We start from the raw sequence: 15,026 nt of genomic DNA on the forward strand, positions 1-15,026 counted from the left end.
ATGCAGTATGAAGATCAGACCTCATGCAATCCCTAGCAGGTCCATTGCAGGTCTGCTGCTTGATACAGTATGAAGATCAGACCTCATGCAATCCCTAGCAGGTCCATTGCAGGTCTGCTGCTTGATACAGTATGAAGATCAGACCTCATGCAATCCCTAGCAGGTCCATTGCAGGTCTGCTGCTTGATACAGTATGAAGATCAGACCTCATGCAATCCCTAGCAGGTCCATTGCAGGTCTGCTGCTTGATACAGTATGAAGATCAGACCTCATGCAATCCCTAGCAGGTCCATTGCAGGTCTGCTGCTTGATACAGTATGAAGATCAGACCTCATGCAATCCCTATCAGGTCCATTGCAGGTCTGCTGCTTGATACAGTATGAAGATCAGACCCCATTCAATCCCTGGCAGGTCCATTGCAGGTCTGCTGCTTGATGCAGTATGAAGATCAGACCTCATGCAATCCCTGGCAGGTCCATTGCAGGTTTGCTGGTTGATGCAGTATGAAGATCAGACCTCATGCAATCCCTAGCAGGTCCATTGCAGGTCTGCTGCTTGATGCAGTATGAAGATCAGACCTCATGCAATCCCTATCAGGTCCATTGCAGGTCTGCTGCTTGATACAGTATGAAGATCAGACCTCATGCAATCCCTAGCAGGTCCATTGCAGGTCTGCTGCTTGATACAGTATGAAGATCAGACCTCATGCAATCCCTAGCAGGTCCATTGCAGGTCTGCTGCTTGATACAGTATGAAGATCAGACCTCATGCAATCCCTGGCAGGTCCATTGCAGGTCTGCTGCTTGATGCAGTATGAAGATCAGACCTCATGCAATCCCTGGCAGGTCCATTGCAGGTCTGCTGCTTGATACAGTATGAAGATCAGACCTCATGCAATCCCTGGCAGGTCCATTGCAGGTCTGCTGCTTGATGCAGTATGAAGATCAGACCTCATGCAATCCCTATCAGGTCCATTGCAGGTCTGCTGCTTGATACAGTATGAAGATCAGACCTCATGCAATCCCTATCAGGTCCATTGCAGGTCTGCTGCTTGATGCAGTATGAAGATCAGACCTCATGCAATCCCTAGCAGGTGCATTGCAGGTCTGCTGTTTGATACAGTATGAAGATCAGACCTCATGCAATCCCTAGCAGGTCCATTGCAGGTCCGCTGCTTGATACAGTATGAAAATCAGACCTCATGCAATCCCTAGCAGATCCATTGCAGGTCTGCTGCTTGATACAGTATGAAGATCAGGGAAGTCAACACTTTGTCCTGGTTTAGGAGGAATTTTAAAACTGTCTCAGGTAAGAATTTCAAAGCAGCCCTGTGTGCTAACCTTTCCCTGAGCATTAGCAGTGCCCAAGGAAAACTCCAGTAAATGTGTTTGTTCAGGCTGTGGAAATGAGAACAGTTGCTGTGAGCTGAAGGTATTCTGGAGTGCTGTGATCTAATGGTCCCCATGGCAGTGTAGCTAATGCATTAAAGAGCACTCAAGAGCTGCAGGATTCACTTCCAGGGGTGTGCCAGGTCTCTTTAGAGTAGGCGGATTTTCAAAGTCTTTTAGGTCAAAGAGTCAATCATTACATTCTTTATAAACACCTTTTAAAAGCAGAAGGGGCCATATTGTCAAATCGTTTCCTCGTTTCTTTAATTAATCAATTCTAGTTTTGTAAAATGCACAGGTGTTTTACCTGTTTCAAAAAATAGGAGTTCATTAAAGAGGAAAAGCTTTAGAAATATGGCCCATGGTATTTCACTGAAGGCATTTCAAGTAAGCTAGGTGGGTTATTTTGTGTAACTTAAAAGGACGTTTTCTTACAGTTTGTAAAAAGCACTTTACACCTTTGAGAAAAAAAAGGATTGAAAACCTATCCCAGAATCTTTATAATAGGGATACAATAACATTCTGATCCTGCCAGGAATATAAAGAGCACAGTGCAGTTATCAGCACCAGTACCAGCATGTCCCAGTGACACCAGGTCCAGTAGAATCCCATTGGAATTATCCATGTAGTTAGTTTGTCGTTTCTTCAAAATCAAATCAATGGTTTCTATCACCTTCAAGAGCAGGCATTCCAGGACCAGATCACATGACAGTGAGCTCAGCTAAGGTACTAGCACACAGGGCTCTGCTAGTGTGCTCAGGGTGGGTGGAGAATACCCTCCTGTCTCATTAAGCATTCTTCTATCACTGGGAGAAAGCTGGTTCAGTGTTTTCTACAGCAGTCTCTGAGCAGTGAGTCACAAGCGAGTGCAAGCTGCAAATCTCATTATAAACAGCATCCAATTTGGAACGCAGAGGTGAGTGGCTATATAAGGATCAGAAGAGGGCTCAGGCCACCTGCCTGGATGGTTAGATGTATAACAGTGTGTGTGTGGACTGCATGTCAAGCAGGTTTGCACAAGAGTCCATAGAAAATATTAGAGGTGTGCTGATTCTCGTACTCTTAACTGCCTTTAAGAAGCAGGTGTTCAATAAATCCATTTATAATGAGTTGATTTCAAAACAAGAAAACTGTCCTTCCCTTGCCTTTACAACTGAGCACTAATCAATGGCAATTAAGAAAATAATTTCCTAAGAAGGTCTTGAAACTCAGATGATGTATTCATGCTTGCAATGCAGTGCAAAACCCCAAGGCGTGAGGCGGCTGATACCTTTCCACCAGGTAGCTCCTCAGGCCCTTGATCAGTCCTCTCACGATGGTCTTCACCCGGGGCGTCAGGATGGCCTGAGACACGTGGAAGGTCCCGTAACGTGCCCGCTCCCCAAGGGTGGTCTCCAGGAACTGGATGAGTTTGCATGCGTCCGTGGTGTTCGCCCACGGGGCCGGGATCTTGGTTCCAGGCCACAGGAGGGGGCAGTTTTCTGCTGAGCTGTGATGATAAAACACAATAACCTGCAGGATAGAAAACATAACAGCACAGAAATCATGCCTGTTTCAAACATACCGTCCCTTATACCATGTCTGTATTATGCATTTATCATAGTTTACCATGTCATGTTTATATTAATGTTTAAACTAATTAAGCCAATAATTTGATCAATTAAGTAACTAAGAGATTGGTTGAAATGAAAACCAGCAGCCACTGTAGCTCTCCAGGACCAGGGTTGGAGACCCCTGCAACAGACACAGCAAGCATGAAAATGTTCCATTAAAAAAATGATTGACTGTTACATTTGTGTTTGCCTGAACAGCCCCAGTGCTTTTACATCTATGGCCAAATGGTTTGCATCACCTAGAATTTTAGTATTAAGAACAAAATTAAAGAAAAAAACTATATGAACATAATTTAGATCTTTTATTTAACATCATGTAATCAAGGAAACTACAAAGTGATATCCCAAAACTGTTCTGGAAGCCATAATAGTAGTTCAGTATTTCATATTAGATTTTGAAATGTCACATTTATCAGATTTTCGTGAAGTATATGGAAAACTACAAAGCAGTATGTAATTCAATATGTTAGTGTAACATCATTTAACAGGTTTCATTCAAATTTATGAAGCAACATTTGTTAATTCTATTGCAAGTCTTTCTAGGCCACAGCTGTAGCTACACTGTTTCAATTCTCAAACCCTGTCTGGCTGTCTGTAAGTGTTGTTTATGTGCACCATGTTTAAAACACAATGTGAAAAGTTGAAGTCTTTACATCCTCAAATGCAGCTGTTAGAGATGACAAGGCGAGATTGTTCTTAATAAAGAGGGCAGTACAATGAGAAGCAGAGCTAACAGCTACGGCCATGGCCGTGCATCCTTTCCCTGCCACTGTGATTCACTCGCACCACTGCCTCCAGATAATCTCCAAACGTCTTTCCTGCAGACCTTTGCTCTGCCAAGCTGTCAGGATTAGCAGCAGAAATAGGCAAGGTCTATTTATTTCAGTGACACAGCTAATGAGCTTCTTGTCTTATCAATGAAGTGCTGCCAGAATACCTGGGCAGTGGCATTTAGATTTTGAGTTTCAAGAGAAAATCACACTAGTGGGCTGCAGGGCTTTGATGCAGTTCAGTTTTACACTGCACTCCCTTCATCTTTCTCTGCACTGGAATTTGTTGAAGGGACAGTTTGTTTACATTCTCCACCAGTGCTGTGCTTTTAATTGTAGGGACACATGTTTCCTCCTCACCTGAAACTTGCAGACATGTTCCTGCTGCTAAATGACAGTATACCTCAGGAAGAAACTGAAATGTAAAACATGTTGGCTTGTCTGTGGGTTTAAACGATTAACAACCTACTTAAATAGCCTCACACCTCCAGAGGAGCTGGATATGAATCTGTGATCTAGCTGGCCTCAACAGAAGCTCATATCATAAACTACCACACAATTTACAGAACTGGCACTGTTTGTGGGCTCAGTTGCCTAGCACCCATCTGTACTGTGCCTGAAACACTCGCTGTTTGTCTTTTCCAGGGCAGCTCAATCCATACAGTTAAGGATCATGACAGTACTGTGCTGACGGGCCTTTCCTCAGCGTATGACAACTAATGAAACCTCAAGTGACGTTCTGCCCAAGGCCTCACCTGGTACTTCTTCTGCCACAAATACTCCAGCGTGACCTCTTCCTCACAGTCCCTTCTGCAGAGCTTGCGTCCAAAGACCTCCTGCAGCATGGAGAGCAGGTACGAGTGGTGAGCGTCGCCCATGGCATAGTGGTGGTTAAAATCCAAAAAGATCACCTCTTTGGAGTGAGCGCTGAGGAAGCTGTTGATTTCCATCAGTCCGTCCCGCACTTTGTGGCCAAACAAGCCGTGGATGAAGTAAATCTCGTGGCCACGCTCATTGGGCTTGGAGGAGACGCGCAGGTCGAAGTAGCGGATGCCCGCCTCTAGCTGCTCCCTGAAGGTCAGGTTCTGGGTCATGGACCACTTCTTCATCACCTTCTTCCCCAGTGAACGGAAGAACCCAGCGAGCCGCTTGACCACAGGAGCCTGGTCTGGTCCCACCGGAGCTTTCTCATCAACCCAGAAGCTGAAGGAGTCGTGAGATCCTGAACAAGCAACAACAAAACCGAGTAAGAGATCTCTGTAGCCAGCTGAAAACTGATCAGGGTTTACACCAAAGGACAATTTGCTCCTTCTCAACGTTTATTTTTCAGGGACTCACAAAATACCATAATAAATCACTCACATTTTAGTGGATGTGTTTGACTGGGGCTCTAAGCACAGCAGGATTGGTCGTTTCAGTTTATGAGTTTTTTCTGACCAGCTGAGCTGACAACACGCCTTGACCGAGTTGGTCAGCTGCTGGTCAGAAACAAAGAATCGACTGAAAATATAGCACTGACTAGGAAAGCCTCTGCAGACCTTTACACAATGAACAGGTTTCATGATTTATTATGGAACGCCCAAAATAACAAGCCAAGTTACAAAGCTAGTTAAAACAAATTACAATTGTACCCCCTAGTGGCCAGTTTACAAAAGAGAAGGAGAGTGGTTGAAGCTAATGAAATAATTCCACATTCTGCTTTAAATACTGAACACTAGAGACCTGCACAGTGAATACCATTAGAGACCTGCACAGTGAATACCATTAGAGACCTGCACAGTGAATACCATTAGAGACCTGCACAATGAATACCATTAGAGACCTGCACAATGAATACCATTGGAGACCTGCACAGTGAATACCATTAGATACCTGCACAGTGAATACCATTAGAGACCTGCACAGTGAATACCATTAGAGACCTGCACAGTGAATACCATTAGAGACCTGCACAGTGAATACCATTAGAGACCTGCACAGTGAATACCATTAGAGACCTGCACAGTGAATACCATTAGAGACCTGCACAGTGAATACCATTAGAGACCTGCACAGTGAATACCATTAGAGACCTGCACAGTGAATACCATTAGAGACCTGCACAGTGAATACCATTAGAGACCTGCACAGTGAACACCATTAGAGACCTTCACAGTGAATACCATTAGAGACCTGCACAGTGAACACCATTACAGACCTGCACAGTGAATACCATTAGAGACCTGCACAGTGAACACCATTACAGACCTGCACAGTGAATACCACTAGAGACCTGCACAGTGAACACCATTAGAGACCTGCACTAGAAAAGGAGATTCGAAACAAAAAACAGAAAAATAAATCCAGAAAGAGTCAGATGGCATTTGCACTAATCAGCTCTCTTCAGTATTTGTTATGAGGGGAATGCTATATCTCTTAACTGATGAAGGCATTTGCATTAATCAGCTCTTGTCAGTATATTTTATAAGGGAGGGGAGTGCAGTATCTCTTATCTGATGAAGGCATTAGCATTAATCAGCTCTCTTCAGTCTATTTTGTAAGGGAGGGGAGTGCAGTATCTCTTATCCGATGAAGGCATTAGCATTAATCAGCTCTCTTCAGTATATTTTATAAGGGAGGGGAGTGCAGTATCTCTTATCCGATGAAGGCATTAGCATTAATCAGCTCTCTTCAGTCTATTTTGTAAGGGAGGGGAGTGCAGTATCTCTTATCCGATGAAGGCATTAGCATTAATCAGCTCTCTTCAGTATATTTTATAAGGGAGGGGAGTGCAGTATCTCTTATCCGATGAAGGCATTAGCATTAATCAGCCCTCTTCTTCACAGTCACACACTCCTGTACTGGCCTTCCTGGGTCATTCCAGGGATTAGCCTCACAGAGTAAACAGCTTTTCAGTTACAGTGCAGAGGAGCCTGTGATAAAAGACTGGAGAAGATTCCTGTTGGTGGTCTATAGAGACAACAGTTAAAACCAAGTGAACTGAAACTGGGGTGTCATGTGTTTCATTAAAAGAATAGAACCCCTGGTGGTTCTATTGGAGTCCCTTTTGGTTCTGTGTAGAACATTTAGAACCCTCTGTGGTTCCGTGTATAATATTGGTTCTTTGGAACTCAAAGATCATAGAGGTTCTATGGAAGCCTGGTCTCCACAGTGTGCTGATAGGAACCTCCTGTTCTGAGAGTATGCACTAGTCCACCCATATTATCAACCCGATATTTCACAAGAGTGCATTTCCAAATAATTATAAAAAACAAATCTCTGGTTCACTTTGCAGAAATGTTAGCTACTGTGTGTAAATGACTGTATCCAACTGTAAGTCAAACTGACATTGACAAATGCACATTTAAAACTATAGTAGAGATTAGCCATTTAAAACCAAAATAGTTTGTTATTTATTATATACCAATAAACATTACAAAAATGAATAACTTCTTAATAACTTCTGCAAATAAACATGGGCTATTATTATTTCAGACAACCTAATAATAATAATAATAATAATAATAATAATAATAATAATAATAATAATAATAATAATAATGGCTTATTTTAGCCGTGTACTATTCTTTCTTTCTTTCTTTCTTTCTTTCTTTCTTTCTTTCTTTCTTTCTTTCTTTCTTTCACACATTCTTTCGCTGCATTGCTTGATAAATACAGCCTAGAAGGATTGAAAAGGAACCCATACCTGGAACAGCCAAGTGCTTGAGCGGCATGGATGATAAAGTCGGTGACAGGGAGCCCATCCAGTCCGCGTTACACACCGGGCTGGTTACTACTCCCGTCTTCATGGTTCGTTTTCACACATGTATAATATCAGCTATACCGCCACTCTGCAGCCGCCGCTGTCCCTAAGAAGAGACGCGTCACTGTCGCGAGTGAACATTCTGTCCTGCCCTGTCCTGCCCTGTCCTGCGCTGCCCTGCCCTGTCCTGCGCTGCGCTGCGCTGCCCTGCCCTGCTCTGCTCCAGGTAGTCTGAGTGTACAGTCGACTGTCTGCAGGGACCGAACCAACGCTTCGTTACTGTTTGTTAAATCATCTTAAATGTGAAATTACACTCCTTATCCCCGCTATAAACACACTTAGATACCTCTGTTCTAACACAGCGCGGGATTATCTGCTTCTACGTCAGAGGGACAGACCTGCTGCACTTGACCGACATTATTAGTAAGTGACTTTGTGTTCGTGCTTTTTAGTCAAATAACCCCCCAAGAAAGCCCTTATTGTATAGAAACTTTACCCTATTATTCAATACTCAAACCGAGTATTATTACTGTGAAGGAAACATGTCCGCCCTTTCTCTGTCTATTCAGAATCAAATGGATACAGGAGTGCGCTGTGTGCATGGGTTGGGATCCTGGCTAGAGATACCGGGGTGGGATCCTTATGTTACACCTGTGAAAACCCATTCTCTGTTCTTGCGAACTCCGCTCATTTACACCAATGAATAAAGCGCTTAGCCATTTCACAATGTCAAATAAAAAGTGTCTTTAGATACTAAGGGAAGGCTTGCTAAACATGCATACATGTATGTATGTATGTATGTATGTATGTATGTATGTATGCATGCATGCATTATAATTATAAATTACCGAAGACCTAACAATTAAAAGGTAGCATTATATTATGCAAGACATCATACTACTACTACTACTACTACAACTAAATAATAATAATAATAATAATAATAATAATAATAATAATAATAATAATAATAATAATTTGCATTGAGATTTATTTAAGTGTGGGTTTCTTTGTTTTGCTGTGTGCTCCTCAAGCAGTATGTATTCGGACTCTTTCTGCATTCTGTAATATTATATGATTTTTTCCGCACCTGTGCCTCTTTTATTAACTGTTTTGATGAATGATTTAAAACAGAATTTTTAATGATAATGACATATTACTATAACATCTGGCACTCAAAGACGGCACACTGAGACCGGTAATATATATACCGGTATATATATATATGATATATATATATATATATCATATATATATATATAATTATATATATTAAAAGTAAAAGTGCATATATGAAAAAACAGCTAGATACTGAAATACTAACATGTATTATCACATTTAACTAGCTTAAAAACAGCTAGATACTGAAATACTAACATGTATTATCACATTTAACTAGCTTAAAAACAGCTAGATACTGAAATACTAACATGTATTATCACATTTAACTAGCTTAAAAACAGCTAGATACTGAAATACTAACATGTATTATCACATTTAACTAGCTTAAAAACAGCTAGATACTGAAATACTAACATGTGTTATCACATTTAACTATCTTAAAGATATGTTTTCACAGCTCTAGCTAAGAAAGTGACTAACACCCTAACACCCCACCACACACACACACACACACACACACACACACACACACACACACACACACACACACACACACACACACACACACACACACGCACACACACACACGCACACACACACACGCACACACTCCAACCCCGACCCTGCTACCACAGGTCTAAAAGCATCGGTTGACTGATTTCCTGTTTAAAACATTAAAACGAAAATGAATTTGAAACAACCGCAGTATCCAGTTGAGGCCGAGTACAGCATGGACTCTCCGGTGTATCATGGGAGCATTGACAAAAAGACTTGTGAAGAACTGATGCTGAAAAAAGGAAAAGATGGGAGTTACTTGTTACGAGACAGCGCGACTATTGCAGGAGCATTCTGCCTCTGCGTTTAGTAAGTAAACCACACTGCACATTATTATTATTATTATTATTATTATTATTATTATTATTATTATTATTATTAATATTATAATAATAATAATAATAATAATAATAATAATAATAATGATAATAGTAGCAGTAGCAGTAGTAGTTACACTTTATCGTAAGCACCATTAATAACAATGTAATTACACTGTAACTATACATGCTGTTGTGTTGTTACAATGTAGTTACTAGGAGTTAATTATAGCATAAATACATTATCATAATGGATATTATGTTATGAGAACCAGTGTAACAGTGTGTAATCAATTTTATAGGCTAATGAACTAGCCAGAAACAGTATAGCACTAAGGGGTTTGAGCTACAAAATAACACTTTGTTTTTTATAAATCTTTGTTCTGATATTATCTTAATGAATATGGGCTGGCTGCCTGCCCTTTTCACCCAGGGTATTGATTAGATAGATGAGAAAGAAAGATCCTGGAGAAACTGAGGATGAACTGATTTTTGTGAACGCTCAGCGTAACTTAGCAAAGAGCAACGTCCCAACGTTTCGCTATGTGTAACATACTTTTGTCAAGGGAAGTCTGCTTTGAAAACAAACAATGGAGGTACTTACAGGCTTTGGATGCCATGGTTTAAAATTTATTTGATAATGGTATGTTAAACATACCGAAACGCTGGGACGTTGGCTCTTTTGAGCAATAACGTATTATAATATAATAGAGATCTGTCTTTTTTGCAGCTTTAAGAAAGTGGTTTACACATATAGAATCTTAATGGACCACCGTGGATACTACACCTTACAAGTAAGTTCATTCTTCACTGGCTTATTCAGGACCCCCTCTGTCTCTGGGAATGTTTAAAAGGTCACAAGAGAGGCTTACCAGGTACAGAGTTCAGTGAAGGCGGTATAGAAAAGTGATTTGCTCATATTTGTTTGCCAGATTGGATTGACACTATGCTACTGTACTTACCTCCAGATTGCATGTTTTTTTTTTTCAAATAGTTTTTCACGGCTTGTTTGTTTGCACCTGCCTTACTATGAAAACAATTGCATGGCTGGGCTTTTTTTTTTGTAGAGACGCTTGCTTGTTGGGTGCCTGGTCTCTGATTTGCCTCATCCTCTATCACAAGGATGCAAGTATTTCGATCACAATGTTTGTCTGCCTTTAAAATATAACCCTGCATGTACTGCCACTGGGATGAGTACCTTTTAGTTTGTTATCCTGTGGGAGAATGATCATGTAGCACACATTATCTAAATAACCCTATAAAAACATTTCTCTGAATACATGTTATATTTCTGCTTGCCACAGAAACCTCTGATAGATTGGTTTGGAGAAGTATTGATTGTACTGAGTTACCATGATTGCAGTCTGATATAGGACCTCTGTTTTCTTACAGACTGCTAGTGGTGTTGAAGAAAAGTTCTTTCAGAACTTCAAGGACTTGATCGCAAATTATAAAAGACAAGGGCAAGGCTTGGCAACTCAACTTCGCCACCCTGTAAAGAGAACAGAGCCTGCAGGTGTATATCAAAACGTGAGAGAAGAAAAAACGGATTATAGAGGTAGGTTAAGGAGATTCGCTTTGGACAAACATTTTGACATTTAAGTATTGAGACATAATTGTATATGTTTTATATTATATAAGTTTAATTACACATGTCATTGTCTTGCTCTGTATTTATGTCACATTGGTGAAATTCTAAATGCTAAATTCTTAATTTGTGGTATAAGAAGCAGAAAGGTACACCGATGAAAGATCTTTAACCCAAGTACTGTTGTGCTAAATTCACAGCTTTGGAAATGCAAAACTTTTAATACATTTCATTTCCTTATTTCCTCTGGTCACATTTTTTAAATTTAAGCTTTAACGATGAAATTGGATTTTGAAGTAACAATACATTATACAATACATTACATTATTGTGTAATAATGCTGGCTTTTACCTTGTTTATTAAACTGGTCTCTGTGTTTGTGAAGGGTGCTGAGTAGGACTGGCAGTGCTGTGTAATAATGCTGGCTTTTACCTTGTTTATTAAACTAGTCTCTGTGTTTGTGAAGGGTGCTGAGTAGGACTGGCAGTGCTGTGTAATAATGCTGGCTTTTACCTTGTTTTTTTCAGCGGGTATATCTATGTCCTGTTGGTCAAAACCTGCAGGAAACAGAAGAGAGAGAAGAAGAGAAAAGCAAGAAGCGGCTTCCACAAGAGATGATGCTAATGACTATGAAGGTAGGTTTCAATTAAACAATAACAGTAATACCATGGGAATAACTGGGACACTGCGCTGGTTCCTGCCCCTGCATGGTAGCTACTGGGGGAATGCATGTGTAATTACACGATCATAGAATATTCTCTGTTATTACCATGTAATTACAACATGTAACAAGCTACACCAAAAACAATGGTAACACTTTACATTAGATACCTCTAATTAATGTGTGTTTACATAGTAGCCACTTAGTAAATACACATGTACTCACACAATTGCAATGTTATTATGCATTGTTACAATGTACTTAATGTGTACATCTTTTTGCAGGATAGAATTACACATTTGTATCAGAAAAGGGTTAGGGTTATAGTTAGGATTAGGGATAAGGGTAAGGTTAAGATTAGGATGGATTATATCATGCAAACAAAACACATTAAATGCATTGTAACTATGCATAATAACTTTGCAATTATATTGTTTCTTAACAAGTAACTGCTACGTAAATACACAGCAATTAGAGACACTTCATGGAAAGTTTTACCCAAAGAAGATGCTTCAGCTGCGTTGTACATGAAGCTGTAACGAAACAAAAAAAGAGAAGAACAGTTTTATATGTAAATGCAGTGATTTAAGCAAAGTCCGGTCTGTTTCGGACAATGTGTTCTTCTTCAAGTGACAGGAGTACACTGTGGGTTGATTTTCAGATGAGATTGTGATGATCGTGGGACTGCTGTTCATGAAGCCATTCCCTAACGGAGCACGTGGTTGTTTTGTGTTGTCAGTGCTATGAAATGATATGTGAACAGGCCACTGTTATGTTTTGTTATGGAGCGCTTTTAAAGAACGCATTTTCAAGTTTTTGTTTTCTTTTTCAGAAGTGCAAAATGAAGACTATGTGATTGTCCTGCCCTCCTGAGAAACACAGGGATTGAAACTTTTTGCCAGAATGAACACCGCTGTCATTCTGAACTGAACTGGGATTCAGGATTCCATCACGCAGATTCATACTGCATTAGACAGACACTGCGTGAATCAGGATTCCATCGCACGGATTCATACTGCATTAGACAGACACTGCGTGAATCAGGATTCCATCACACGGATTCATACTGCATTAGACAGACACTGCGTGAATCAGGATTCCATCACACGGATTCATACTGCATTAGACAGACACTGCGTGAATCAGGATTCCATCACACGGATTCATACTGCATTAGACAGACACTGCGTGAATCAGGATTCCATCACACGGATTCATACTGCATTAGACAGACACTGCTTCAATGTGCAAACAACACCTTTCAGATGTTAATGTAAGTTTACAAAACAGGAGCAGATTATGGACTTCTACTGAAGATAAGAAGGTGCTGTATCAAAGAAAGAGACACGTTTATTTGAGGAAGACTGGCTGACTGGTGGTTGAAAGCTCTGTGGTTTACAGTAGAAGATGCATGTGTGTATTTTTAGTGGAATAGAGACAATCCCAGGTTTACCTGTTCTTTGAGAGCAATCGAAAAGCCCATTACACCAGTGATAACGTGCTGTTTTTGCATATCCTTAGCATTTCAAGAAACTTGAAGAAAGCTGTTTCACCTTATAAATAATTAAGTTATGGGTGAATACCGAGTTTACAAGACAACACGTCCCTATCATACTGAGAAAACAACAAGCATCAAGCATGTAGAATACTGCTCCTCAATTCATGAGTCACAGTGGGCTTGCTCTGGAACCCTGCCAGACATCTGGTCCAGGTGAGCGAAGCAGAGCATTCTTCTTCAAATGAAAACTCTGCTTTATAACGAAGCAAACTGCCTGCAAAGTTATTCCAGCGCAGCTCTTCCCTAACAAGATGGAACACATTACCTGCTTTGTATCATGTGCTGTAAACTATAAGAGACTTTTAAAACATGGATTTCTGTTACTTGTGTTTGTATTGTAGTTTCATGAACCACACAGTTTAAATTATATATGGTTTAAAGATGAGACGGACTGTAATTTGTGACTTTTTTTCTTCTAGTTTTTTTGGTGTAAGTGATCCTACACTTAATAATGTAAATGTGATCCTTCTTAAGATTGTTTTTTTTTTGTGTATATTATGAACTGAAGTGTGGTTGGACACCTCTGGAAATAAAAACTGTGTTTCAAAGAGCCTGGGATGTGTACATGTTTAATAAATACTGTAGATAAGATAAACCTGTGGAAAAACTGTAGCCTCCAGTATTTGTGTTTCATACTGTATATAAAAGACAATATGCAGCAGCAATGAAAAACACTGGCTATATGAAAGTGCTATAAATACAGCACAACAACCGTTTAGCGTCTCTACCAAACTTTCACCCCGGGCCGCACATTACTATACAATAATCAGAGTTTAACCCTTAGCTGCAATATACATATATACATATATACATATATACATATACATATACACACACACAGTATGTAGGCAATTTCCTTTAGAATTACTGTTCATTTTATTTCGTACAAGCAGCAAGGTATTGGGTATGGGGTCTTTCAATGCAGCGGGTTTGTGCATTTAAGAAAGGAGAAGGACACTCATCAAATTCATTGGTGACTTAAGTTGATGAGAAGCAATTCCCCACCGCAGCACCAATTAAAATGGTGTTGTGCTTTTTATACAAAAGTTTGCAAGTCAGCAAAGTTTGAAAAAATATTTCCTATATGTTCATAAATGAAATGGAAATAATACAGTCTGTCCCTGACCAGAGGAACGCAGCACGCCCTGCTTTAGTTACCTCACCTTCTGACTTGTGAACGCCTGCTGTGTGAGGCTGAGCTGTAGCATTTTTAGCTTCAGGGACTGCGGCTAAGCCCTGCTCTAAAGCCAGTGCAAAGAGAAAAGCAGACGTGTCCTGAGGTGGATTCAAACTTTGCAGAAGAATAACCGAGAAGCATCTTTGACACAGCCAGTCACTGCGAAGTGTGTCGCTGAGTGCAGCTTCAGTTCTGCTATACATGGCATCTTTAACACAGCCACTCACTATGACGTGTGTCTCTGAGTCTGCAGCTTCAGTTCTGCTATACATGGCTCTACAGTATTATGCTGCACCATAGTTTTGCATGTTTTTTAAGCTTTGCATGCTTGCCTGTGTTTCTGTGTATTTTTCTATGTAGTGTGCAAATGTATTAGACCAGCTAAAGCCCTCTGGAAGACGAGCAGATAACTGAACTGAAAAGCTGCATTCTTTCTCTAACCCTCAAGCCTTGACCTCACAGAAACGTTGTCCGGGTGCACACTCGACGAGCATCTGTTTTCACAGCCACTGTCTAAGTGAAGTCACACTTCTGT

The 15,026-nt window shown here is 40.4% G+C and overlaps 2 protein-coding genes across 2 annotated transcripts in view; one reads left to right on the forward strand and one right to left on the reverse strand.

Moving 5' to 3' along the window:
- The window catches only part of plcxd2 (phosphatidylinositol-specific phospholipase C, X domain containing 2), a 14,294-nt gene extending 6,704 nt beyond the window's left edge, over positions 1-7,590 (reverse strand). The window contains exons 1-3 of the mRNA XM_041232577.1: positions 7,457-7,590; positions 4,527-4,993; positions 2,659-2,900 (exon numbers count right to left, since the gene is read on the reverse strand). Coding sequence (XP_041088511.1) covers positions 2,659-2,900; positions 4,527-4,993; positions 7,457-7,559 — 812 coding nt within the window. The 5' untranslated portion in view covers positions 7,560-7,590. The remainder of the gene's footprint in view (positions 1-2,658; positions 2,901-4,526; positions 4,994-7,456) is intronic.
- A 1,759-nt stretch (positions 7,591-9,349) lies between these two features.
- si:ch73-264p11.1 (uncharacterized protein LOC100000923 homolog) lies at positions 9,350-11,573 on the forward strand. Its single transcript, XM_041232578.1, has 4 exons — positions 9,350-9,499; positions 10,238-10,301; positions 10,900-11,065; positions 11,545-11,573. The coding sequence occupies exons 1-4, from the start codon at positions 9,366-9,368 to the stop codon at positions 11,571-11,573; spliced, it is 393 nt and encodes a 130-aa protein (XP_041088512.1). The 5' UTR covers positions 9,350-9,365.
- Positions 11,574-15,026: the final 3,453 nt, after the last annotated feature.

Source organism: Polyodon spathula, chromosome 30 (assembly GCF_017654505.1).
Source record: "Polyodon spathula isolate WHYD16114869_AA chromosome 30, ASM1765450v1, whole genome shotgun sequence".
Taxonomy (NCBI): Eukaryota; Metazoa; Chordata; class Actinopteri; order Acipenseriformes; family Polyodontidae; genus Polyodon; species Polyodon spathula.